This window comes from Neopelma chrysocephalum, unplaced genomic scaffold (genome assembly GCF_003984885.1).
Source record: "Neopelma chrysocephalum unplaced genomic scaffold, ASM398488v2 Primary Assembly neopelma1_77, whole genome shotgun sequence".
In the NCBI taxonomy this organism is placed as follows: Eukaryota; Metazoa; Chordata; class Aves; order Passeriformes; family Pipridae; genus Neopelma; species Neopelma chrysocephalum.
In genome coordinates this window covers 391786-417713 of record NW_020897738.1, presented here as the reverse complement: position 1 = coordinate 417713, position 25928 = coordinate 391786, and the positions used below count along the sequence as shown (strand labels likewise).

The following is a 25928-nucleotide window of genomic DNA, read 5'->3' as shown; positions in this document are numbered from 1 at the left end:
GAAGTGTTATTTTGAAGCAGTGCTGCAGCCATTGGAAAAGATCCCAAATATGTCTTTTTCTTCCCTGTCCTACACCAATATTCTTCAATGAGAAACAGCCTCCTGAATCATCAAATACTCTGGAAATGTCACTGACTCCTTTCATCAATGTGCTCTTCTGTCCACTGCATGTCACAAGATCTCTTTTCTATGATTTCTTACTTACTCTCCATTAACTGTCTGGCTCTGGCCATATTTTCTTGAATCCAGTTTTGGATTAAATAAGGAAAAGTTCTTGGATCAAGATCCAGGACCTTACATTCATGATATAGCAATTCTGCTGAACTCCTGCATGTTAATTTTGTCCCATTTATGTAGCTTTATATTACTTACAGAGAAATTATTTCAACATGGATGTAGGAAGTGTATAGTCTCTACCCTAAAAAGCCTATGACCTGCTGAGTAAAAGCATCTTTCAGGAGAACAGAGGTGTGGTTTGAACCTTCTCACAAAGGAGACATTACAGGTTTTCTTGCTATGCCTCAGATAACTCAGTTCTTAAGCTCCTGGTTTAAACATCTCTGTCCCCAATTCCCAGTGAGAAAGAGACACCACTCAACTTTATATGCATCCTACATGAGCTGATTATTATTGCTGTTTAAGGACTGTATCTATTAGGTTGTTCTCTACCTATACCCACAGCAAGTATAGATTCACATAGAAACTCAGCTGATCAGTCCTGCAGAGGCAGAAGGGCAGGTAAATGTTACAGGCTGAAAAGGGCCTGCAGAGCCTAAACATCTCGGAACTTCAGTTCAGATTTTGCTCCTAAATTCTGAAGTTCTTATTTAAGTTTTGTTCTAAGTTCTATCCATAGTTATGGAGGACTTTTCTAGAAGGCAAGGAAAGAGAAGTGGATCTGCCATGGTTTAATCTGGTATTGTAAGCCCTGACAATTGAGCTTCTGAATTCAAATAACAATTCCAACTCACTGAATAGCTTATGCTCACTTTGAATTTTTAGTGACTACATAACTTTCATAACCACCAAACTTGGAAACAGAGTGTATAACAGAACCAGGCCTGTGTGTGAGGATAAAAAACATAATGTCCCAGAGACTCCTCCAGACATTCACTGTGCTGCTGTACTTCTGATTTGGATCAATTTTTTTATTATCTTCACCTTTTCATTTAAGTAATCTATAGTCTTTCCCTGTCATGCCAAATTATAGATTGGACACATGATAAAGACTGTGCTGAAAAAGTGTGCAAGTTGGATTGAAAAAGTAATTCTACTAATGGTGCTTGTAGATCCAGGGTACTGATTACAGAATAAACCAAAGCCTGATAGATATCCATGGTTATGACATTCTTCACTGCATGACAGGAAGTTTCCTAATTTTGTGTCAACCACTCAGAGTAACACTGGGTATACAGGCAAAGTTAGTAGCAATGTGATATTTCTTACCTGCAGTAGTTATGCTCTCCAAGCCCTCCCTCCCCATTGGGATATTTCACAGTATTATAAGGATGCTCAAAGGTCTCATTCCAAAAAAGACAAGGTTTCCCTGCATATTGGGAAGTCTGGTTCTGAGTGCCACGATAGTCAGCCCCATTTGCTGTATAACATTCTGGGAAGAAAGAGAAATGGAAAAAGAGAAAGAATGTATACAGGTTTAGTGTTTGGTTGTTCTTCCCTCACTCTCCACCCCATCTCCAACAGACCATGTTTGCTTTTACTAATATGTTTCCTGCATTGTTTAGGCAACTAAACATGCTGGCTGGGCTTTTAACTTTCAGAGTCAAGCCTCTATTGGAGAGATTATGATGTCATTACTTTAATAAACAATGTATAAGACCAGTGGTTTACACAATGAACATGCATTTTCTCAATAAGCAGACTACATTTTTTACTGTTTTCCCTCTGTTTTACTCATTAGAATGACTCTGTAACTTGTTAATTTTCCAAAAATGAAATTATATGACATTATCAATCTGCCACTTATTAGCTTATTACCCAAAATCTCTTCAGCTGAAGTTTTAAATATCTGTACTTTATAAAGTGAAAGACTTTGTAGGCATGGACCTTACAAACATTTATATTCTGATTTAGAAAAATTCTTGGGCATTATTTTCCTCTGGCCTGAATTGCCTTAGAAAGGCACCTCCTTTAGTAGAGTATAATCACAATACTGTGATTTGCCACTAGAGCATTTATGCTTCCAGATTAAAAATTATGGGTCAGTATTCTTCTGCCTTGCTCATATTTTCTCCCATTTATGTTTGTTTTCCTGGCTTCCTAGTACTCAGCAAGTTGGAAATCAGAGAATGATTTCTTTAGCCACTAAATACACGACCCATTTCTCAGCTGAACTACACATCTCATGCTGCCTGGCTTTGCTGTGTCTTGCTAATCACAGAATCACAGAATAGTTTGGGTTGAAAGCGACCTTAAAGGTCATCTAGTTCCAACCCACCCTGCCATGGACACCTTCCACTAGACATCTTCTGATCAAATAAATATTCATGAACAATTTCACTTTTTGCCAAAATTGCAAAACATTTTTGATTACATTATGCACTGTGAGGGTGATGAGCATGGGAACAAGTTGCCCAGAGAGGCTGTAGAATCTCCATCCTTGGAAATACTCAAAACCCACCTGTACATGGTCCTGGGCAACCTGCTTTAGGTGACTGTACTTGAGCAGAGCAGCTGGATGAGATGAGCTCCAGAGGTCACTTCCAACCTCAACTGTTCTGTGATTCTGCGATCATCTTCCAGAAATAATTGTTATAATTAATGTACCATAAGTAAGTCCATCCTGTCTATAACTAATACTTGCTAACATTTGTCATCCTTGCATTTATTTCAGAATAGGATTAAAATATAACAGTCCATGACAGAATTAAAACTGCTGTGTTACACTGCTGTAAACATTTCTTTGTACAGAATAGCTTTAGTGGGGAAAGTCACAAATGCTTCCTACCAACTGCAGGCTGTGAAACCTCCTGTTTGATCTGATAGTATTCTCTGTAGAAACCATATTACAGCTGCAGAGACGTTCTACTGCCCTGAGGGAACGGGAGAATGCTCTGAAGTGAAGTATGTGCTGATCTCAGATGTCCCTCATGAGACAGAACTTAAAAAACAAGGTTAGAAAGACCTGTGTGGCTGCAGTTGGAAGAGGGAAAAAACCAACCCACAGCTTAATACTGATATTAACAGTTCACCTTTTTTATTTAGAAATACTGTGGGAGATGGAAAAATGTATTATTAAAACCATGCCTTTGAAATTAGTTTAGTCTGGGCCCACAGATATCAGAATGGTGCAATTATAATAATTATTTCACAGTTTTATTACACAGCAGATGAAAGACGATGCTTTTGTGCCTTCACTGTGCATTTTCATGCCTAGGCAAGTTAGGATTTCAATTAAATGAAATTTTGTTGCTGAAGGCACACAGAAGAGGTGTCTGCACAGCCATTAATGCATCTGCTATCATCTTTGGACAGAAAGCTATATAATTTAACAAAAACAAGCTTCAGGTCAATACTCCTCCTTACTGTAATTTACCTGACTGCCTTAGCCATGCAGGTGGGCTGCATACATTTACTTGAAAATGCAAATCTGAGTTTCCAGTATTCAGGCCACCACAGGTATTTGTGTAAACATATGAAAAAACCCACTGTAAAGTCACCAGTGTTACAACTTTCTTCAATACCTCTCTTGCTTTGCAGTTAATATAAAAGCTTTTGTATGTTGTAGCTGAAAAATATAAGCTGATGAATTTAGCAGAAAAGAGAGGAAAACGTAATCAAACTAGATCAACAAAATAACATACAGTATAAAGAAGCAGTTGAGAGAAGTGATAAACACATCCAGAAAAGATGTCTACGTCAGCTTTGTACTATTACATTTTTTTTTTGCTTCTCACTTCTAAATGAGAAGCAATATATACTAACATCTACTCAGAAATGCAAGGAATGTTACAATACCTGAATGAATCTGGCACACAAACTAAACTGAAGTTAACATCAGTCCATTTTAGGATCTGCTAGGACTGGCCCATGCTTTAACTTGCAGTAGTGACTGACTTACATTTTCATGTCAGCTTTTTTTAACTGATTTTCTTCAAACTTCATTGCACCAGGAACAAAAGGAAGAGTCAGATCTCTCTTCGTTCCTCTTAGCAGTAGCTTTTTGTTCCCAGGACAACAGGTAGCTGTATCAATGCCTCCTGTGTTCTTTTCAATATCAAGAGATTTGGGAAAAATGTGCCAGCTGAGCTGTAGTAAAGCTCCCCTGGCTCAGTTACCATCTAGATGTGGAATGGGGAGGCAGTGACATACCATGCAAAATCATTGATTATCCCCAAAACACTGAAATGAAAACTTTCAGTTATGGAATTTAGTAGCTGTTACCAAATGAAGTACATCAACTTTTGTGTAACAGGGAATTTGCTAGGAAATGTTCATTTTGTTAAGGATTAATAATAATTTTGCCAGAGCACTGGAGTTTAATCTTTTTAAATAAATATTGGCATTTAAAAAATCAGGTCAGTTGTCCTTTCTATGCTCCCTCCTGGCTTTTTGTGCACCTGCTCACTGGCTGAGCATGGGAAACTAAAAAGTCCCTGATTCAGAGTAAGCACTGCTTGGCAACAACTAAAACATTGTTATCGACATTTTCATATTCAATACAAAACACAGGACTGTACCAGCTACTAAGAAGAAAATTAACTCTATACCAGCTGAAACCAGGACACAATCCTACCTTCTTTTACCTTGAACAGGCAGCTTTGAGATCTGCTGAGATACATTTTGTACAGTTTCCTATAAAATTCCTAGTAGCATAGTTACAGATCTCAGCATATTCAATATCTTGGCAGTAAACAGCTGAATTCTTCTATTTGTCACATGCAGTGATTTCATCTTATTTTGCTGCATGACAGCCAAGACACTACCTTAGCAATCTCACCATGACATTAATATTCCCAGTGTGTTGAAGGTGCAAAGTAAATGTTTCATCTTCAGACAGACCACTGTCCTCTCTATTTCAAATCCATGGGCACCACTTTAAAAAGTTTTCCTAAGAAATTTCCTAAGAAATTCTGGAGAACAGGAGGTTAGAACCTCCACCCTGCTTTTCATCTTGCACCACTGGTGCAATAGTTCTGTGAAAAGATGAGCTTAAAAAAGGTCAGCCAGATTCGTCTGCACAAAACTAAGTCAGAAGAGGTCATCTGAATTAAACACTCAGAAAAGACTGGACTGAGCACTATTGGTAAAACTCTTGGGCTTCCTCAAATTACCTGGTTTCTCTTTGGTAGATTATGTAGAAGGGAGGGGGAAAAGAGTAAACCAACCAGCAACAACCACCTCTCTACTGTTGTGGCACCCACTGGATCCAGCTGCCTTATGTTGACTGATACGTCCACGATACTTTAGGCTATGAAGCCCTTTGCTTGGAACCCAACGTCAGAACTGTGACTCAAGTTCCATAAATTTTGGCAAGCCTTATTCCTTAAAGTTTTCCAAGACTATGATAAACTATGACAGAACTTGCACTATATCCAAGTCCTCTCCCAGTGGAAGAAGAGGCACTTGGTGGACACTAAAGCTCACAGCTTCCTAGAAGGCATCAGTGCCACTGTTCTTGATAGATTTGCCACATGGTTTCTGTCCATACACCCAAGGTTCAAACTATCCTGTCAGCCATAAACCTATATTAAAACCCAGTGTTTCAGACAAGACACAGAGAAAGCTGTGACCACTCAAATCTTGAAGTGCCTGAACTCCTCATATTTCTAAGATCTTACTCAGCTGGGTTTCAGACATAGTCTGAAATAGAGGCTTATGTCAAATCTGTGATTAGAATCAGTGTCTGTGATGATTTCACTCTATTAACTGCCTAATGACCCTGCTGTTTCTACTGTTTCATGGGAATGTCTGTAAACAGAATTAATCAGAGATTAATCAGAGAACCTTTGCAGTGGTTCTAGTCATGAAAAACTGGAAGGTTCAAACAGGTGCTGTTCAGGATAATGAGCCTTGGTAAGAAAACACGGACAGAAGTTTCTTGTCAGGGCTGTTTTGTTTTCAACATATCAGGTGCCACGGTTGACAGAAAAGTAATTTTTTTAAACGAATGCTGAGACTAGGTAAGTATGTATTAAGTAGCAACTGCTAGAAAGAAAAAGCAGAAATCAAGACTAGGGATATTGTCCACTATGAGTGAATGCTCAGTGTGGGATACAGGTTCACAATTAGTTTTATTAGAGCCAGATCAACATTTGGAAGATCAAACAGCAGCTGTCGTAGAAATTTTTTCCATCTGTGTTGGTTTCTTCTTCAATGTAAGGACCTTACAATGATCATTTGCCTTTGTTACTTTGGGACTGTACGGCTGCCTGCACTCCACATGGGCGCCACTTTAGGATCATTTGAAAAATTAAGGTAGTGCAGACTTTTCTACTGAATGAGGCACTGATGATAAATCACTGACATTGCAGAGTCTGCATTGGCTTCCAGTGATTTTCTACGATGGACTTCCAAATATTGGCTTTAATCTCTGAAGCCCTTAATGGCAAGAGGCCCAGTTACCTGGGAAATTCTCATTTTGTGCCACATTATCACAGACAGAAACAATACAAACATTTTATCTGTGCAAAGCAAACAGCTATCTACTTCTCAAACACTCTGCCTTTTGTGGCTGACAAGTGGGAAATCTTACAAATCTTCTAAGCATTCTTCAAAGTCTGTATTCTCGAAGACATATATTTAGTGACATTACAAATTGCAGACTGAAGAGGGGGAGATTCCAGGATGGTTTAAATGACTTTGCAAGTTTGAGGCCTGAACGTAGCTTTTGAGACTGAACATTCAGAATGACAAACTTGTTCCTATTCCATTGGAGAGAAAAAAAAAACAACTTAACTTGCTTTGTTTGTTTGCTTTACATTCTGGAAGCTACATGGAGTGCTGACTAGTGGCCAGACAGATTGCCAATTATCAACCAGAAACCAGCCTGCCCAAGCCAGAAATTATCCTACCAGCTACTTCCCAAAAGCAAGGTTTTCTTTTAAAAATCTGCAGAGTAATGAAAGATAAGTGAAAGTGGCTGTTATTTAAATCTTGGGTTTCATTAGAGTGGTGTGATAGCCAGAACATTAAATGCTCTGTAAGGTTGGACCAAAAAGTAAAGGTTCATTGAATTTACATGCTGTAACTAACTGCCTGCTCGGTTCTCTCTCATTTTTCTTACAGCCTTTTAGAACAGTCAGAAAAATGCTTAAGCACAATATAAGGATATGAAACCAAATGTGCCAAGTCCAATAATGACTCGGTGTCAGCTGCTTGATGCATGTGGTTGCACAGTGTTGTAAGAGTAGTTTTAAGTCATTCCCATTCAACCTAAACTGTTCTTCTAGTGCTTGCTGGAGACTGCAATTTGAGCACTCCTCCTTAAATGAAAGCACTGTATCTAGGTGCAGATGGCAACAGTTACAGGCACTAACCAGATGCTGCAGTCTCTAATTTGATTGAAAGGGTATAATTAGACAGCAGAAACACTTCAATGAGAAAGTAACGCACAGAGGAAAGGACAGAAACCACTTAACTGATGCCAAGATACCCCGGCAGTAACGGAGGCAGGGGCCCACGGATGGAAGGGGCAGAACACCACACTACCTTCTTCAGATGAGAACATTTTTGTTTCCCTGGAGATGCAAATGGGGATTCTATTATCATAGGTTGCCACAGTTCTTCATGTGGGAACACTGATTAAAACCAGAAGAAGCTTCAGGAGATGAAAGACGCAAATATGGCTTCTGTGGTCATTATTAAAAATATTTTTAGCATTGCAATGGTTTTCTTTGAAGATGCAGTTTTATCGATTGAACCAAAAGTTCATTTGCATACTATCATATGATTGGTCAGGGGAAAAAATATTCCATATTATGCTGTGATGCAAAATAAATGCTTTTGGGAAGTATAAGGCAGGTTTACACCTACCCAAGTGAAAAAATAGTGTAGTATTTTTACATTTCAATACTTTTCTATTCCAATTCATACTAATATAACACAAGCCCTCATTGAAACTATCAGACTTGTGTACCTATACTGTAACATTAAAAAAACCCCAAAACACAACAGTTGGTATAAGCTAAAGAAAAAACCTCAGGAAAGAATTGTCTTTGTTTAAAATTGTTATTTTCAAAATTGCTAGAAAACAATTTGGACAACTCCCCATTTGGTAAATTAGACAGTTAAATTCTGCTGTGATTCTATGAGGGCACTTGGTTAGCTGATCATTTCTCCTTTACAATGTAGGGGCATTCCACATGTATTTTAAAAATCGTATCCTGCTCATTCTACATATTCATACACGCAGACATATAATTGTTGAAAGTCCTCAAATGCAATAATTTTTGCTGGTCAGAATGAGAGACTTATTTAGTGTTGGTCCAAGACAGAGAGTAGCCACAGTGAATATTTGAATTATGCCACCTGACATTTGACCAAACCTTGACTTAAGCATCTGTCTGTCTTGTAAGAATGTACATTCCTGGAAATGTACAGACATGTGAAGCTCCATACTTGTGTTCCCTGGCAGTGTGTGAGCTGTTATATATGTGAATTTGCTATCCTTGTGAAACATGATTGCTAATCTTCAATTTAATCACTTTTTCATCACTTTTCCTTTTTTTTTTTTTAATAAAGTTAAACACTATCTGACTGGCCAGACCCTTTCTGGAATATGTTGGAAGCAGGCAAGTTAGGATATGTGCACGAGAGGCAGTTACCATTATTTCTAAATGCTTAAAAGTATGCATTTTGTACATCTTTTCTTTCTATTTGCACAACACAAACATGCTATATTAGCTAGAGTTTTGCAGCTGCTGGCTGGTCCTCAGCCACAAGATGCAAACACACTTGCTAGTCTTGTGATTCTTTATCATTGGAAGTAAGAATGCATGATGTGGCCCCATAAGAATTTCTGTTCCTTAATACACCCGTTTGTTTTCTTTCTTTGTGAAGATTTAAAACTGTTGTTCCGTTGTCAAGTGTGGCAGATTGAATCTCCTTGGTAATTTTATCAGGACGGGCCACAGCCACTGTGTGGATGGAGAGAGTGGTCAGTTGTACAACCTTTATGGTGTGATATGACAAAGAATGAAAATTTTGCAGCTGGCAGCATGTAATCCCTGCCTCCCTCCCACTTCTTTGGCTCCATCCTGCTTAAATCCATTCACATAGCTCTGGATTTTGAGTTATGCTCTATGCATGTACAAGCATGATATGCTGAAATGTCTGACTATTTCATCTTCTATCTGCCTGGTTAGAAACAAGAAGAAACAAAAGAATTGCTTTTTCGAGTATTTCCATGATACTTGCTTACGGCATATCAACTAGAACTGCTTCTCTGAATCAGCAAGACATAGGCAGAATAAGGTGACAAGAGACCAGGTTTGTTAGAGAAGGCTGAAATAACAGCTCAAAGACTCAGGTGGGAAGAAAACCAAAGACACGGTAACCCAGTATTGCTAAATGGAAAGAAAACAGAGAAAAGAAAAAGAGATTGATAATCATACACATTTCTGATGGGAAAATTAAATGCATGCTACAAATACAGAAACTAGAAATTATAACTTATTACACTGATGATATAACATTTGTTCACCAAAACTAACAATTGCCAAAGGCATTTCCATCTCTTTGTCCTTGTAATAGAAAACTCACCAAATTCAGTCCTTTAATAATAGATTGCCTACTCTATTCACCCACCTCTCATTTCTGATTCACTCAAAAGATGTGGTATGGCTGAAGTTTGAATGAACAAATGTCAGTGTCTGAATGCAGAAATGTCAGGTGTTTGAATTAAGAGAAATTTAGACATTACACAGCAAAGCAAAAACATTCTGTGAAAAGTAGCGCAGTACTATGTGCAGAAACAATTGTTAACTGACTCTAATTTCTGACAGTTGGAGTCATTTTACATAAAGCAATTCCAAAAGTTTCTTTCCTCTTAGCAAATGATGGTGGCACAGTCAGTATTTTGACTGCACTTTACAATAAACTTATTAAGACATGCATTTTAAAAAAAAGGAATAGGTATTAAAAACATATGACAAACTGCCTTAAAAAAGCAATAGTAATTTCAGAATTCTGCTAGCTTCAAGTGCAACCTGACACAGCTGATCCCATTTCAGTTCTGTGGGATTAAGGGTCAAGAAGAAGATCGTGATGTAGTTTGCGCAGATTAAGAACTCTGCAGATTTTGTACGTGCTGTACAAATTACAGGTTGTTGTTGAAATGCAGATTTGCATTGTTTCCAGGTTCTTTAGCAGAAGACACATAGATGGCAGTGCTTTCTAGATCCATTCTCCTTTGCTACACCTTCATTCAGAGGCATTATATATTCTTCCCTCTTCCCCCTGCCCCAGCTGCTTGTGCTCAGGCATCTCTGTCCCCATTCGTGACCAAACATTCACTCTGGGATAAATCCTCCACTTGCTGTCACGCAGCCTGCTGTGAGGGACATGGTCACACATGGAGTGTTCTGTCCACAGTTCTGCACAGAAACCTTACAAGCAAACATTCTTCAACTTAAGCAATGGAAGGGAGTATGGACTGTTCGACATGGTCTAGACATGTCCCAGTCTAGGCAGCTCTCTAAAAGGTTATCTAAAAGTAGTTTCATGTTTTACTCACTTCAGGTAACTTCTGAGTTTACCAGAAGGTAAACTCAGAAGAGTTCTCTTCCTAGTAGAAGGCTTTTTATTCCCAAAAAAAGTCTATGTAAATATTTTCCAAATCTGATAAAGTGCAACTACAAAAACTTGATAAGCAAGTATGTGTTCATGGCAAGAAGAACTGGACCAAGTTCTACATAATAAGAAGGATCAGCAATCAGAATACACAAAATGTATCCAGAGCGGACACGCATCTGATGGCTGTGACACTGCGATCATCTGCCACTTCAGATCTTGCAAAGAATGGCCACTGTTTACTAGAGGAGAACCGTGGTACTTGAAGTCACTAGAACAAATGAAATGAGGACAAAAGCGCGTAGAGAAATTTTAAGTGAAAAATCACACTAACGGGTAGTGAAGTTTCAGGCCTCCCAGACTCCCTGGCTGAACGAGAACCTAAATGGTCGGAGCAGTCCATGCTTGACGGGGAGCTGGGGCAGCACACCGCAGGCAGGCGAGACGGCCACCCTCCAAGCTCTGGCTCTGCAGCCCCGATTATGCCCTGCTGCCACCGGTGTTTTCATTTCCCAGTGACACACACTGAGTCACACTCCCCTCTCCCTGCAAATGCCTCCATTCCACAGATCTACCTATCAGACCACTTTCATAGAGAGATGTGCTGCTCCTCTTTCTCTCACCTCATGCTTTCATACAGTTTCCGAGCTCCCAGCTCAGCAAGCACAGAGAGCGCCTCAAACACCCGCAAACTCCACACAAAAATACTCCCTGCGTGTTCGCACGAGCCGCCTCGAGCCCGGGACCCACCAGGCGGGCAGGAAAGGACGTCGTCGCGACCTCGAAGAGGCGCTGCCGGGCGGCAGAGCCCTTCCGCGGGAGGCTGCGCGCCAGCCGCGAGCGTGCGGAGCTCGGGGCGAGGCTGCCCCGCTCCCCCGCCGCCCAGCCCTGCGAGGCGACCGGGGGGCAGCTCCCACCGCACCCCCCTCCCGGCTCCCCGCGAAGCGTCACTCACCGGACTGCAGGGGCTCGCGGCAGCAGCTCAGCGCCAGCCCCGACAAGGCCAGGACGGCGGCGAGGGCGGGAGGCTCCATGGGCAGCGGCCGCCGGGCCGCACGGCGCCCGCAGGACGCAGCCCCAGCGCTCCGGGGGTGGCAGGCGGCCGGGAAGAGCGCAAAGTGCGGGAAGCGGAGGCCCTACAGCATGTGTCCTGTAAGTGCGCCCCGGCGAGGTGCCGAGTGGCAGATGAGGGATCCTATTACCAGCCATGTGACAGGAAAGGATAGAGACCGACATCCCAACCTGCTGCAGCGCGGGACCGCAGGACTGCCACTTCTACTCCTGACACCGACAGGTCCGGGCTGTTGGCGTTCGCCCCGGGGCAGCGGAGGGGCTCCGAGAGGTCCTCCCCGCAGGCCGGGCTGCCCCGCCGTTAGCGAGGCAGGGGCCCGGCAACCCCCCGCCACACTCGCACAGTCCTCCAGCCCAGCAACGACCCACGCCTCGCTCTCGTCACTCCCCTCTGCCCTCTCGCACCCCGTGTCCCGCTACGGCCGCCCAGGAGCCCGGGCAGCCGCGGCCTAGCGCCCTCAGCCGCCGCCCCGGCCCCGCGCACGCCCTCCGGCCGGCGGGGGTCCCTCAGGGGCTGCCGGAGCAGAGCTCTCCGCTGCAGCCCCGCTCGCATCTCCGGGAGCCGCGGGGCACGGACGGACACGACACAGGAAGAGGACGCTGCAAACTTCGTGCTATTCCCCTGCGGCTCCCGCCCGCTCTCAGCAGCCTTTCTCAGGGACGGGACACGGGCGGCTCCGCTCAGGTGTCCGCGCCCGCTGCTGTTCAGGGCGTCGCTGTAAACCTGAACAGGCACCTCCGGCCCGACAGAAGTGACCGGGCGGCGGGGCCGTGCCCGCAGCGCGCTGGGCGGACGCGGCCCGGCTGCAAACCCCTTCGGCTCCGGGGGGGCAGAGCTGCCCGAGCGGGCACGGGGAGAGGCCGCTCACGGACTGGCACACGGGCACAGGGACGCGAGACACCTGCGGGCCGACACGGACACACGGGGGCACAAGGACACGCGCACATCCAAACCTTCGGACACGCGAACCCCAAGGAGACACCCACGCCTACAGTGGAACATCCAGAGCGACAAACAAACACAGAAGCTAAGAGACCCCTGAACCGAAAGAAGAGGAGCAGCGTTGCTTTGTGACAACGGTGAAGGCACATGCAGAAAGATAGGGTTTGGGTTAGCAGAGTTTAGTCTCATCTACGTGCAGACAACAAAGGACAAAATGTCAAGCTATTGTCTGAAATTATCCAAAGTCTTATTACCTGACCTGTGAGACATTTTAGTAATGGCAGTACAGCTTTGATAAAAAGCAACCAACAGAAAAAACCCCACACTAACGGCAAAGTTGCTTTGTCAGGAAGGAGGGCAAACGTTGTTATCCTTGTAGCACCTGTACATCAAGTGGCACCTTCAATTATCCATAAAGGGAGAGAGCAATTTTCTACTCTGAGAGGGGAAGCAACAAAATACAGTTTGTAGGCCTTAACTGTTGTATCAATACATAGTATGGATATATTTCACTTTTAGCATGCAGAAACCTCCCATCCCATAAAGCTGTAAGGTTGATTTTGAGAAGAAAAACATGCTTACATTTCTTTTGGCCTTTGTGACATATAAAAAGCAGAAGAAGGATTCCATATGATAGCATGGCTTTACACAAAAATTTAAATACAAATATTAGTTAAATTTTTAATATTTAATAATTTCCTATTGAATGTAATTTTTTTAAGTTGATGAAATATTGAAAAACAATAGCAGTGTTCTGTTAGCTTGGTGCTAGGTTTTTTTTTTCCTATTTAATGATAAATGCAGAAATATTTAGTTCCTCCTCACACATACAGTCTTCTCTCCAAGGACTGGGATCCTATTGTGCTCCCATTCACTCAATTTCAATTCCATTTTATTTGGCATTCTGTTCCTTAAGGACACTGGAACAGAGAAGGCTTACAAATTTATAACAGTGTATTGCTAACAAAGCTCACAAAATCAACCATATCTCCAAAAGGCCATTTCAGTCTTCCAGCATTCCTAAGCAAAACCACTTTCATTCATTATGCTGCCCTCTTTCTCCACCAATCAGTTGCACACACAATTGATGTGTGTATACATCAGTTGCACTGTTTTTTGTAACTGTAGCACACTGGCCATGGACAACTAGTTCATTGCCAGTGATAATCCCCCAGATTTCTTTCAAAGTTCTTTTTTTTTTTACAATATTTTTTCTTTCTATTTGTATTTCCACTTACTGTATTCAAGGTCACTCATTCTCATTTTGTAATTTTCTTTTTGTGGTTTATGGCCCCTGTATACAAACTACAACAATGGCAGCAGTAATGGCAGCTCATAAGTAATGAATAAATAATTTTATATTTCGTAATTCATAGTCTGAAGCATTTCTTTCAATTTGTCTTGTACCTATTATAATGTAAAATCTATACTATTAATTCATTTAGTTTTCCTGTACATTTGGTACAGGATAGTTTTGGTACAGGTATAGTTTGTCCTTGCTTTTTGAAACCACCATGATTTTCCAGTAGTCAATGAGTTAAAGACCTTAAAAAAACAGACAAAACGACCTGCAAAAGTAAGCAATTCTTACACTAAAAAGAGCTGAACAATATAGAAATGACTTCAGAAACCCTTTGGGATGTAGATAAAAGCAAAGGGTTTCTTTACTGAAAGAATTCTGTGCAAGGCAGTAATTCAGAAATCACTTTTTAATGAAGGTAATGAAACACAGTAAAATACATCTAGATACAAACAGTTTGCATGTTGCGGTTGTTCAAGGAAAGCACTGCAAGTTTTGCAAAACATTTCCAGTGCAACTAACAGACTTTTTGTTTTGAAGATGGACTCTAATTTGAGAGTTGAATAAAGATGGATTTTTAAAAAGTCATTCTACATTAATGTGGAAGGAAACGTATAATTTTCTGAGTACTTCCCTTCTCTCCCTTCCAATTGTATCCTTTTAAAATTAGGTGAGAACTGAAACAAAAAGGTCACTTTGAGTCTCTGTTCAGAGACTTGCCAAAATATAAGAATGTTATGTTTAAATACTGTCAGTATGTCTCCCTCTCTGCTAAAAAGAACCCCAAAAATCTGTAAATTCAACCTGACTTGCCAGTAGTCCATCTGGCTGTGCATCCACTTTCACATCTCTCTAAGCCTTACATGGCCCCAGAGAAGGCAAATGTTTCCCTGATAAATGCTAAGATAGCAGGCTCTTATTCTTTCCATTTTACCAGCTCTCAAGTATAAGATGAAAAGTGCAGAGAAATCATGAACTCTTTCAGTTTTGTCAGAACTCTGGTTCTAGCAAAGATGTGACTGTTAGAAGAAACTAGCGCCCGTAACTTTGAGACTGATGCTTTCAGAAACATTGTCTTTTGCTCAGCCTGCCATGATGTAACGTCAAGAATTTGATTAGCATTTCCCATACAATTCAATACTCGTTATATTGATAGCAGAAATCAAATCATATCATACTAAATACCATTGTTTGTGTTTGGAAAGTCGATATTTGTTGCTGTGGATGATTTAAGCCTTTGCTTTTTCTGTATTTCATTACAAACTCCGCTGGAATTTCATTGTCTCTTATTCTACTGGAACTTCTGAAACAAGTTTCTGGTTTCCTTTGTGTCTTGGAAGAAAAAACAAAGTTAAAAAAACCCAAACAAACCAAAGGCTTAAGATGAGTAAAAGTAGTTACCATAGAACAAGGTTACCTTAGAACAAAGTGAGAAGAATATTAGGGTTTCTTGAATAGTAATATTGCAACAATTTTAAAAGTACCAGTTCTGTGTAATTCCAGTGCATACTACCCCAAAGAACAGTATCCCTCCCCTGTCCTACAGTACTGAAGATTCAAAATATTTAAATTACCATAGAATCATAGATTGGATTGGAAGGGACCTTAAAGATCATGTAGTTCCAACCTCCTGCCACAGGCAGGGACACCTTCCACTAGAACAGGTTGCTCCAAGTCCCATCCAACCTGGCCTTGAACATTTCCAGGGATGGGGCAGCCACAGCTTTTCTGGGAAACCTGTGCCAGGGCCTCACCACCCTCACAGGGAAGGATTTCTTCCTAATATCCAATCTAAATCTACCCTCTTTCAGTTTGAAGACATTATCCTGGCAAGGACAGTGAAGTGTTTTTCAAAAAAGATAGTAGCAGAAAAATACCATGTTTGATTTCTTTGTTGATGAGAAAAATTAAAGAAGAGGTCATAACAGTTGCTATTTCTTTAGGAGGTTCATTTGTGTTTTCAGTTTAATTGAGGCTTACCTCTCCTTTCTACATAAACAAGTCAGACGTGCCAGGACTGCAACACCGACTATTCCAAATACACAGCCAAGAAGAATTAGTTGTTCAATAGCTGAAAAACAGACCAAACACAGAAAAAACAGGAAGACTTTGATACATTTATTCATATATGTTTGAATGCAGTCACAAGATGATTTTTTAAATTGTACATACAGCATTAATTTTTCTCTTCTTTTTATTTGTGGAACAAACTGCCTGCCTTGGCATGGGGGTTGGACTAGATGGTCTCCAGAGGTCCCTTCCAACCCTAACTATTCTGTGATTCTCTGAAACTGGTACGGATCAGGAACTCACAGAATTTCTGCATTTGATTGTTGGGACAGGTGGTTGTAAAAGCTGTTGTAACTCAAAGAAAGGGTGGCTAGTGGTTAAGATGTAGTCATCATCATGAATATACAATACTTATGCAGAACTGCCAATCCCCAAAACTGGATTTTTTTCAATCCTTTGTCCATATATTGCTAATTTTATGATTTTTAGCTGGATGTTACTTGTGCTTTTACTGGAATCTCGCTTGGATGGATTCTTTGTTCTTCCTCTGTGATATTGTGTGAAGAGAGGTTGCTGTGGTACTGGCAAGACTTGCAGTGGGATTGTAATTAGAAGCATAGCAAAATAATTATTAGCAGAGGATTTCCATGGAAATTTTAATTCAAGGAAGCAAAACTCAAAAGCAGCAATATGCAGGCCCAAAAGCATAATTTGTATTTGAAGTTTCAAATACTGAAATGGACTTTGCAAAATAACTGGCATTAAATTTTCTTGTTTCTGTCTCTCTTCCTATCCAGTTTTCATAATATCAAATAGTAAGGAAGGTCTTTGTTGCAATCAGATCAATAAAATTCTTTCATATCTTGTTGTTCTTTGTCACCTTTCAGGAAACCATTGGACAGCATTGTGGGGTTTGTTTGCTTATCCATAAAGGTGCATCACGTCTCAATCATTCTGAGTGCAATTAATCACTGCATGTTTTCCAGCTCCTTCCCTCTGATCATTCAGGGCTGGCTTTCTGCCCCCTTTTTCTAATGTAAATGTCAGCATCCGTTTTGCTTATTGAGACTGATTGGCTCTTAGCCAGCATGTATGTGGTTGATGGCAGCAGTGGAAAAATGTTCTTAGCTTTCAGCTTGGCAGAGTGTTTTGCCACTGAGTTTTTAAGATTTGGCCTTTGCACGTTTGTCTGCTGCCCAAACTCACTGCGGTTCATCTTACAAATATCACTAAACGTGCAGAACTGCATTCAAAACGTACAAGCAGTTGGTACAGGCCAGCAGAGGCTGATGAAATGTGTCAGCATGACAGGAGTTCATTGCTGAAGTGAGGTGCACTTTCCACATTTCTTTGGAAGGTGCTCAGAGTGGAGAATCTGTTGGTATGAACTATTTGATGGAGAATCTCTTGGTATGAACTATTGGATGAGTGCTTTTGGGAACTATTAACTCAGCATTAAAAGTGCTTCAAACATGCCATCTGGACTTGCATCACCCTGGTGCTTTGAAATATTGCCATCTTGAGGATGTTTGGAGTGTATGCGGTGAATGATTAAAAGGAAAATTTTGGGTTGTTTTCTGTAAATCAGAGACAGCCTAACTGCTACTAAATCCAACAGTCCAGGCTAATTGTTAATCTAATGGGACTAACACAGAAGGGTAATAAATTTTTGTTAGTTATCCTAAATACTATTACATCATTCATTACATTACATCATTACAATAGTTTTACTGCCATAGAATGATGCATTATGTTTTGAGATAACATAACCCTTTAGAAAAAAAGGGTGAAAGCGTTCAAGAAGTGCGGGCTGTGTCTGCTCTCGACTCACAGAATCATGGAACAGTTGAGGTGGGAAGGGACCTCTGGAGGTCATCATGTCCCACTCCCCCGTTCAAACAGGACCACCCAGGGTCAGCTGCCCAGGACCACCCAGGGTCAGTTGCCCCCAGGTCCTTCTCTGTACAGTTTCTCTTCAAGTGCTCATTTTATAATGTGTAGCTTCATAACTCACCCCTCAGGTGGCTCAGACTGGATATATGTTTGCCCAAGTTAGTTGCAAAGAAAGTTAAAACTGTATTAGTGATGACAGAATGAAAGATGACACTAAGTGGTTGGAGGTTGTGCCATCATTTATACTTGAAAAGTAGCTCAAATTATGTGGATACTAAAGGTTTCCAATACTCCATAGTTTCTATTTTTTAGCTAAGTACTATGCTTTCCTGTTTTCCTAAGAGTGATTTTGAAATTTATGTTAGGTCATCCACTCAAGAAGCATGCCTACCAGTTCCTAGCCAACCCTACAGAAAGGGAAGCTTGTAGCCCTAAACCCTTAGAAAGAGTAGATATATTCAATAATTTTTAAAAATATTAAAAAATTTTAAAGCCCCGACAAAACCCATAAACCCACCATAAATCACCTGTTATTTAGATTTGAATATTACTCTCTCTGGAAATCCAGAGATCTTATGTCCAATGTTTTCCCAGGTAAAAGAAGTTTTTGTTGTCAAGAGCCATAATGGTGTACTGAGATTGCCTTATGTGTGATAATGATTTTATGACAACATGTAACATTTAAAAGGCAACAGACCTATTTTCTGGATGCAACTGGGTGTGTCTCCAGACCAGGCCCCCGACGCTTGGCAAGTTCTTTCCTTTGACCCGGTGAGTTCATAGCCCTGACTGCAGATGAAAGTGATGGTTGAGCCCAGCAGGTAGTTAGTTCCATTCTTTGTTCCATTGATTGGATGGTCCAGCCAGCCACAAGAGATCACTAGTAAAAGAGACATATCTGGTGGAAGTATTTTTGATTTGGACTAGCAAATGTCCATTACAATGATTCAAATGGCATTTTAGTGGCAACTCATGGAAAGACAAAGACTTTTAGGCAATCTGAATGAAAATACTTCTGATACTTTTAAAATTATTATTATTTTTAAGTCCAAAGATGACAGGTGAATACACAGAAAATTAAGATAAAGTTTCCACACTCTGGTGTAGGAAGAAATGGAAAGAAATGTATTTTGTTTGCCTAAGTACTCCTCCAGTGCAGAGTTTCCCTGGTACAAAGATGATTCCTCCCGATAAGAGTATTTACAGGTGCATGAACCTACAGTTAAGCGAAGCCTCCTCAAACATTGTTAACTATTTAGATGCCCTGTAGAAATAACTGTAGTGATGCCCTGTATGGGCCATTCACTTAAGAGTTGGACTCCATGATCCTTGTGAGTCCCTTCCAACTCAGATTCTGTGATTCTCTAATGATGCTTTGAGGAACGTTGTATCACCTGGCTCCAGATGTTCTACCCGCAGCTTGTGATTCTGATGAGACAGTCTTGTGGAATTTCCCAGTTGAAGGTTTCTTGTTGTCAGGACATCGAATCTGCAGAACGGGTCAGAGCCACAGAGTGAGACCATCTCTTCTACCAGGGGATCAGCAGGGTCTTCATAAGGGAAGAACACAGGCAGGAAGGAAGCATTGTGCTTCTCCCCATAAAAGAAATTGTTCAGTAAGAACTCTGTGTCATAAGTAAAGAGAGAAGTTCCATTCTCAATAGCCCCTTGGGAGACAGAGAAAGAAAGAGAGAGAGAATCATATGTAACATTGCCTGCACATACCACCTTCTGCTACTAATCCAAGTGCTTATTTATGTAAATGTAGCCAGAGCTGGAAGAGATCTAGGAAGGCCTACAACATCCTTCCAGCTCAAGATTATTCTCCTTTTCATATGCAACATCTTAACTTAGCACCAAAGTTAGTGTTTGTTTAACATGGTGTTTGATAATTTTCTTAAAATTAGATCCAAATAATTGTGTAGCTGTGATTTTACATAAAGATGGTTTTATATGCCTCCTAGCAAAATAGTGATAACAGACAGAGCAACACATTACAAAAGCAAAAACTGCAAGCAACACAAATCCTGAAACTATGTGTCCCTAAATTCATCATGTCTGTTATGGCCCTGCTCTTTGTGTTCATTCTGCTAAATCAGAAACTTCCTGAGGTTGAAGCAGTGAGACTTTTCAGTATGCTTTGAATCCTGGGTTGCACTGTTCTCAACACAGAGATCAACTGGTAGCCAGAGGGTATTTTTGCATCATATTTTTGGCCAATCTCCTAACCTGATGCCAGGAGGAATGCTGATCAATCTAATCCTGTGGCTAGATGTAGCAGCCTAACACTAGTAAAATGACAGGAGCCATTTTTTACACACATCCTCCTGCACATTTTTTTTAAGAGGCAATTATTAAATTGGGATTTAATTAATTATTTTTTAGATTGTCAGCACGGTACATGATGGAAACATTGCTAATAATCTGGAAAAAGATAGCTGACCCTGGCTATTGCTGTACTTCTGTAACACTGTAGTCTGCTGGTGCTGTGTTCAGCTGACCATAATAGATGATATTCTAAAAGTGTAAGCTCTGAAATATGAGGTCTGACTCTTGATGGAACAAAGTGCTGAACACTCTGTTGTGGTTCTGTCTTCAATCATTCAGCAGTAGGTATATTACCCACTTGGGTAGAGGAGAGTATATTTCTCTTACTCTCTCCTCTTCCCCCAGTACTGATTGCTCGGCACACACTTAATTTCCTAGCCTTTCAATCACAAGCTGTTTTGAATTTGTAAAGAAAATGTAATAATAGACCAGAGAAATTACTTACAGTTAGCTCCAAACTCAAACAACTGCTGGGGACTTGCATGAACTGGTAGGGTGGTTTTATTCCTGAAGGTGTATTCATCCTCCGTATTGCCATTCATTACCCCAAAGAGACCCTGTGTGTGATTCATGAACTTCTCTGGGAGCAGAACTGTCAGGGTCAGAAATCCTCCATTTCCCTGTATTTCCACTCCAGACCCAGAAGAGAACATCACTGTGATGTTCTGATCAGGTGTAGAATATAGAAAGAGACCTATAACAATGAGAGGAAGAGGACAAAATACCTAATTATCCATGGTGAACAAACTGTTGTGTTTTAGCATCACTTAAAATCATCATCAGTTATAACCATTTGTCATAAACACAAGGCCAGGTAAGCAAACTGGATGGAAAGGGCATTCTACCCCCTGCTCTCAGTTTTATTTCTTTCACCAAGGTGCATGTCAACAGTGCACTACCACTGATTCGGCCTCGATCTGGCAGCAACTGAAGAAAGTCATCTAATAATAAAATAAATTCTAATGAGTTGGGACACTGCCTGTTCTCTGTTTACTTCTAACACATTTTTTTCTGTGACCTGCAGGCTGTTTTCACAAAAGGATGCTGAAAAGAGAGTTGAAATGCATGCATCTAGAGATATTTTTAACTGTACATGGGCTCCACTGGAATACAATACCTTACAAGGCTGATATTTGTAACTAACCTTTCAGGTCCATCCAGGTTTGTTCAGAGAAGTTGAGAACCTTTTGGTTTAACAGGACCTCCAGATTCAAATCCTGTGAGTACCGTACTTCAATCACATCAGAGTTGTTCTCCTGCATGGCCACTGCAGACAAGCCTGTCCCCTGAGCTCCACTTCCTTCCAAATAAAAAAACAATCCCCTAAAATACTCAACATGATATAAAGTAAATATAGCAGGTTATAGCAATACAGGAAAAAAAACCCTCAAAGAGATATTTCCTAAAAATAATGAAATATAATTATTTATATTTGAGGGAATGGCTAAGCATATAAGTCATACAAAGCCCCACAGTATACATCTCCTTCCAATACATTGAAAGCAGAATGTTTAATGCTAAAAAAGACTGGAAATTTTAAATTCTTCATCCTAATGGCAGTGCCTATACTATATAAGAAGGCTGGTTGATCTGCTTGTACATTCAGTCCTGTGAGTAAGGTCTGGGAAAACTGAAGATAATTTCAGGGAGGGCACAACAAAAAAAAGGAAACAGAATAAACAAAAATTTAAGAAACTGATCTTCAGAAGAAACTGCTCAGTGACTCATGCTACTTTTGCCATAAACACAGTAAAATCTATCAAGGGCAAAACATTTCCTTGATAATCCCTGTCCTATCCAATGTGATATTCAGTATGAGCTGTATATCTACATGGGTGCTGAAATGCACAGGCAATTTTTAGTTCATCCATATAATTGTACCAGAAGTACCAAATCCTTGAAGAGCATCCTTAAGGCCAGGTGGGATATTCCTTACTGAGCCAAGCCTGTTATTTTATGCACCATAAAATAGCACTAGATAGAGGAAAAGCATAAACAAAAGTATCTTTTCAGCCTTATGAGAAGCATGATCCCATTATGCTCTTTCACACTCTACTTTTCCTTAACTTTAAAATGCAGTTGTATGACAGTCTCCTTCTTACAGGCTGGTTTGCAATTTGCCCTTTCCAATTGTGAAGGCCACAGGTACCTCCAGAAAGCTTCTTCTGCCCTAGGTTTCATTTTATGAACAAGCCAACAGACTGGGACCATCAGGCCTTTTGATAAAAAAATGACCCCCTTAACCAACTTCTCACCATACATTCTGTACTTTTCTGCTAGCTTCAGGTGCTCAGAAAGAATTTTTTCCCCATCCAAAGTATGTTTTCTCTGCTCATTGTGGAACATTTTTGCTGTCAACACACGCATGCATATACATCTAACACAGAAAGAAAATAAATCAGGGCATACACTTACATGCTTTCTATTCATTTTCAACCACAATATTATCAAAATGCATCAGCTGGCAGCTATGGCTATTGACTGATTTCTAGAGCTGACCTTATGTTTCCTTATAGATGAGAACGGATATGGAGAGAAAATAAGATTTTTTTTTTGAGCTCTTAAACCCAACAGAAAACCTTATACTTCCATTACTCGCACCCAATAAAACCAGTAATTAAACTTCGATTAGGAAGTTATTTTTTTCCTGAACATATTGTCTGCCTTCTGATTATCTTCAAAACGGTGACCTTTCACAAATGGCCAAAAAAGGAGAAGACTAGAGATGATAGGAGGAATTCTGTAAAGTGCAAATCAAGCAACCTCAGAAGCTTTCCTTTGTCATCACTGCTTTCCCTTGCTGACTTACCACTGGGAAGGCGTCCCTGCTGTGTCCTCCCTTGCACTCTCAGGGATGTGAGATCAGACTCTACCAACAGGTATTCTCCCAGGCCATTGAAGGTGAAGTTCAGACCATCAAATGTGAAGAAATGAGGATCCCCAAAAGCAGATGCTATTTTTGAAAGCAAAATGAGAAATAAGAACAAGCAAAAATCACAACCCATTACTCCTCTTAAGTTCATGAGAAATAAAAATAAATCTCATTGTGGTGATCCAAAGAATGGCATTTAAACAAGGGAAAAAATGCAAGGCTGATCTGATCCATAGTAAATGGGATATGAGGAACAGCCATGAGAACCTTGAACAAGGAGAAATGTAATTCCAGTTATTTTCATATTCTTTGGCCAATATTCAGAGCTGCACTTTAAAAGGCTGCTTTTTCCAAAACCTTTGATGGGGTTTCTCCAAGCAGGCAAACCACTCATTCGTGACCCCCAGTTACCTCTGCAGTTTTCTCCTTTCTTCCTGCTGCAAACTGTTGCCTCTTTGCATTTTCCTTATTTATGGGAGGCCGTGTCCTGCTGGACACCTCAGCATCCTAGCAGCATAGAAGGCAAGACATGTGGCAGCAATAGAGATATGGCAAGACTTGGGGACTTACTTAAAAGCAAGGGGCAGGAGCTACAGACACACTGTAAATGGTAAAACTTCCTTATTTCACATGAATAACATGACAGCTTTTCTAGCTACTGCCTACCTGTCTTAAACCATCTCTAACCATCTTCTTTCTGAAAAAGTGTTCAGTGATGGCAGAAAGTTATGGGCATTGACTACTAAGCTTTGGCTATTTATGTTCTAGGGGTTAATGAGATACTCAACAGCAGAAAATCTTGCAGGACAACTGAAAAACACATACAGATTTTGTTACTGATAGATCAATGGAAACCTTCCATGGAATTTTTCCACAGAACATTGTACCATTGCCACTGTCAACTAATATATGTACATATACAAGTATTCTAAAAGCCAACACTGTATCAAAAGGCGATACTCCATAACGGAATTATGAAGCCCTTACCAGCTCGAGGTGGGCGATACGTCCTGCAGTCACTAGAGGGACGCCTTTTCATATAGAACTGACAATTATCAGACCACAGGCAGCAGTAATAGAAGCTGATAACATCATAAAGCCAATGGGAAAAGCCAGGTATCCGGGGAGGCTTCAGGAAAGGTGGTGAACCCCAGTCATGGCCTCGATCGGGTGTGCTGCCTCCCGTGGAGTCGTGTGTGAGGATCTGTGTTCCCGTGGAGTCATAGCAACACTGCTGTCCTGCTGCATACTGGGGACTGATTGAGAGAAGCAGCAAGAAAGTCATCATTCAGCTCTGTGAGGTTCCTTTGTGTTTAGGGGTTGCCTATTGCCTTTTTACGGATACAGCTAAACATTTTGGTTGGCAAGCTTTATGTGATGCCCAGTTAGACTTCACCCTGCCCCTCTTGGTTCTTATAAATTAGACCAGAGTAGGGAGAGGGAGGGAAGGGTTTTTAACCAAGGCAGGAAGGAAGGACTTGGTTAAAAGGCCTTCTGTAGGTCTTATAGCTACACGAACATACCACTCTTTGAAGTTGTTCTGATAGAAATAGTGCAAAGATTAAGTTGTTGAACTTAATTAGACCAACACAGAAAAGACTTAATTAGGCCTAATCAAATCTATTCTAGCCATTAGCTCCTGTTTAGGCATCTTAAGGTTTCACATGCTGCAATTTATTGTTTATTAAATCTAAGGCCTTAACTTCATCTCAGCAACGAGGGTCAGTATATGAGTAAGAGGGAAACAATGGTTGCTATCAATCTGAGTTAAGATGCCAGAGACCTTTGTGCCTTCTGTGATGCTGCTGTCTCTGAGATGGAATAAAAAAAATGCAGTTCAAAACTTTTTCTCTACCTGGCTTGAATGGCTCTCACACAGTGCACAGCCCCAGGGTGATAAGTACACACACTCCCCTTCTCAATGTCACAGCCATAATCCGTCTGAAAAAGATCAATGTTCACACTTAATGGGGTTCTTTCCCCATTGTCCTTTCCATTTATGTATCCTCCCCTCACCCTTTGTATCTGACATATGTGTAAAATCTACATGAACTGGTTGAGGCTGTGTGTTGAATAGCATGGAATGACAGGAAAAACAGTGAATTTAATACTGAAGTGTCTGGGGCAACAGGCCTAACCTGAGCATTTTGCAGTCTATTACAACAGACGTTGAAGAACAAGTGCAGCTAGGTGGGATTCAACTATAAGCATATAACAAACACAGATCACAACAGAATAAAAGTTTGTCCTATATTCTTAGACAGAGGCAGTGCAGTGGATCTATTTTTTTTCTTCACATGCTTTTAACTGTATCATTTGGAATACATATCAAGTTTGGAGGTTCGTAAACAGAATAAGATGGTAGCAAAATCTACCTAATTTTTTTTTTAATATGTATAAACACGCTGCCACCATTTGTTATCACAAATAGGAGACAAATTTCCCCTCATCTGGTCCTCAGATCAGCACTGCAACTGAAAGTGTAGACTAAATGGCAATTGATTTCTTAGCTTTTGTCAGTTCCTTGTTACACAGTGAAGCTGAGAAAGAGGAAGGAAGCAGGAGAAAGGAAATAATGGATTACACCTCTGGACTTGAGCTCTGAAGCACAAGGTATAAGGGCTTGTAGTGAAGTATGACATACTAGGAAGAAATGTGGCCTGCTTCTTCCATCCCAGGATATCACCTATGAACACAGACTGCCATCCTGTTGGATCTTGAAGAAGACATCCCTGCTCTCAGCTCCACAGAGCTCACTGTCC

At 40.8% G+C, this 25928-nt stretch overlaps 2 protein-coding genes and 1 long non-coding RNA gene across 7 annotated transcripts in view; 1 reads left to right on the top strand and 2 right to left on the bottom strand.

Moving 5' to 3' along the window:
* KREMEN1 (kringle containing transmembrane protein 1) overlaps window positions 1–11875 on the bottom strand; it is a 33419-nt gene extending 21544 nt beyond the window's left edge. For both annotated transcript variants that reach the window (XM_027689619.1, XM_027689618.1), the window contains exons 1-2: window positions 11705–11875; window positions 1447–1609 (exon numbers count right to left, since the gene is read on the bottom strand). In XM_027689619.1, coding sequence (XP_027545420.1) covers window positions 1447–1609; window positions 11705–11783 — 242 coding nt within the window. In that variant the 5' untranslated portion in view covers window positions 11784–11875. The remainder of the gene's footprint in view (window positions 1–1446; window positions 1610–11704) is intronic.
* SUSD2 (sushi domain containing 2) overlaps window positions 1513–25928 on the bottom strand; it is a 29463-nt gene continuing 5047 nt past the window's right edge. Inside the window, exons 7-16 of one of the 4 annotated variants that reach the window (XR_003535198.1) lie at window positions 25022–25107; window positions 24154–24422; window positions 23104–23247; window positions 21439–21594; window positions 20740–20988; window positions 19361–19633; window positions 18664–18846; window positions 16044–16134; window positions 15118–15395; window positions 5781–5793 (exon numbers count right to left, since the gene is read on the bottom strand). Coding sequence is in view for 2 of the 4 variants with exons in the window: in XM_027689611.1 (XP_027545412.1) it covers window positions 1585–1609; window positions 16044–16134; window positions 18664–18846; window positions 19361–19633; window positions 20740–20988; window positions 21439–21594; window positions 23104–23247; window positions 24154–24422; window positions 25022–25107 (1476 nt within the window). In the remaining 2 variants the exon portion in view is untranslated. Of the gene's footprint in view, window positions 1610–5780; window positions 5794–15117; window positions 15396–16031; window positions 16135–18663; window positions 18847–19360; window positions 19634–20739; window positions 20989–21438; window positions 21595–23103; window positions 23248–24153; window positions 24423–25021; window positions 25108–25928 lie in introns of those variants that run through there. The other 3 variants (XM_027689611.1, XR_003535199.1, XM_027689613.1) reach the window with 3 other exon arrangements.
* LOC113970550 lies at window positions 13459–15337 on the top strand. The gene is made up of 2 exons (XR_003535200.1): window positions 13459–14138; window positions 15116–15337. It is a non-coding gene; the product is annotated as an uncharacterized LOC113970550 (long non-coding RNA).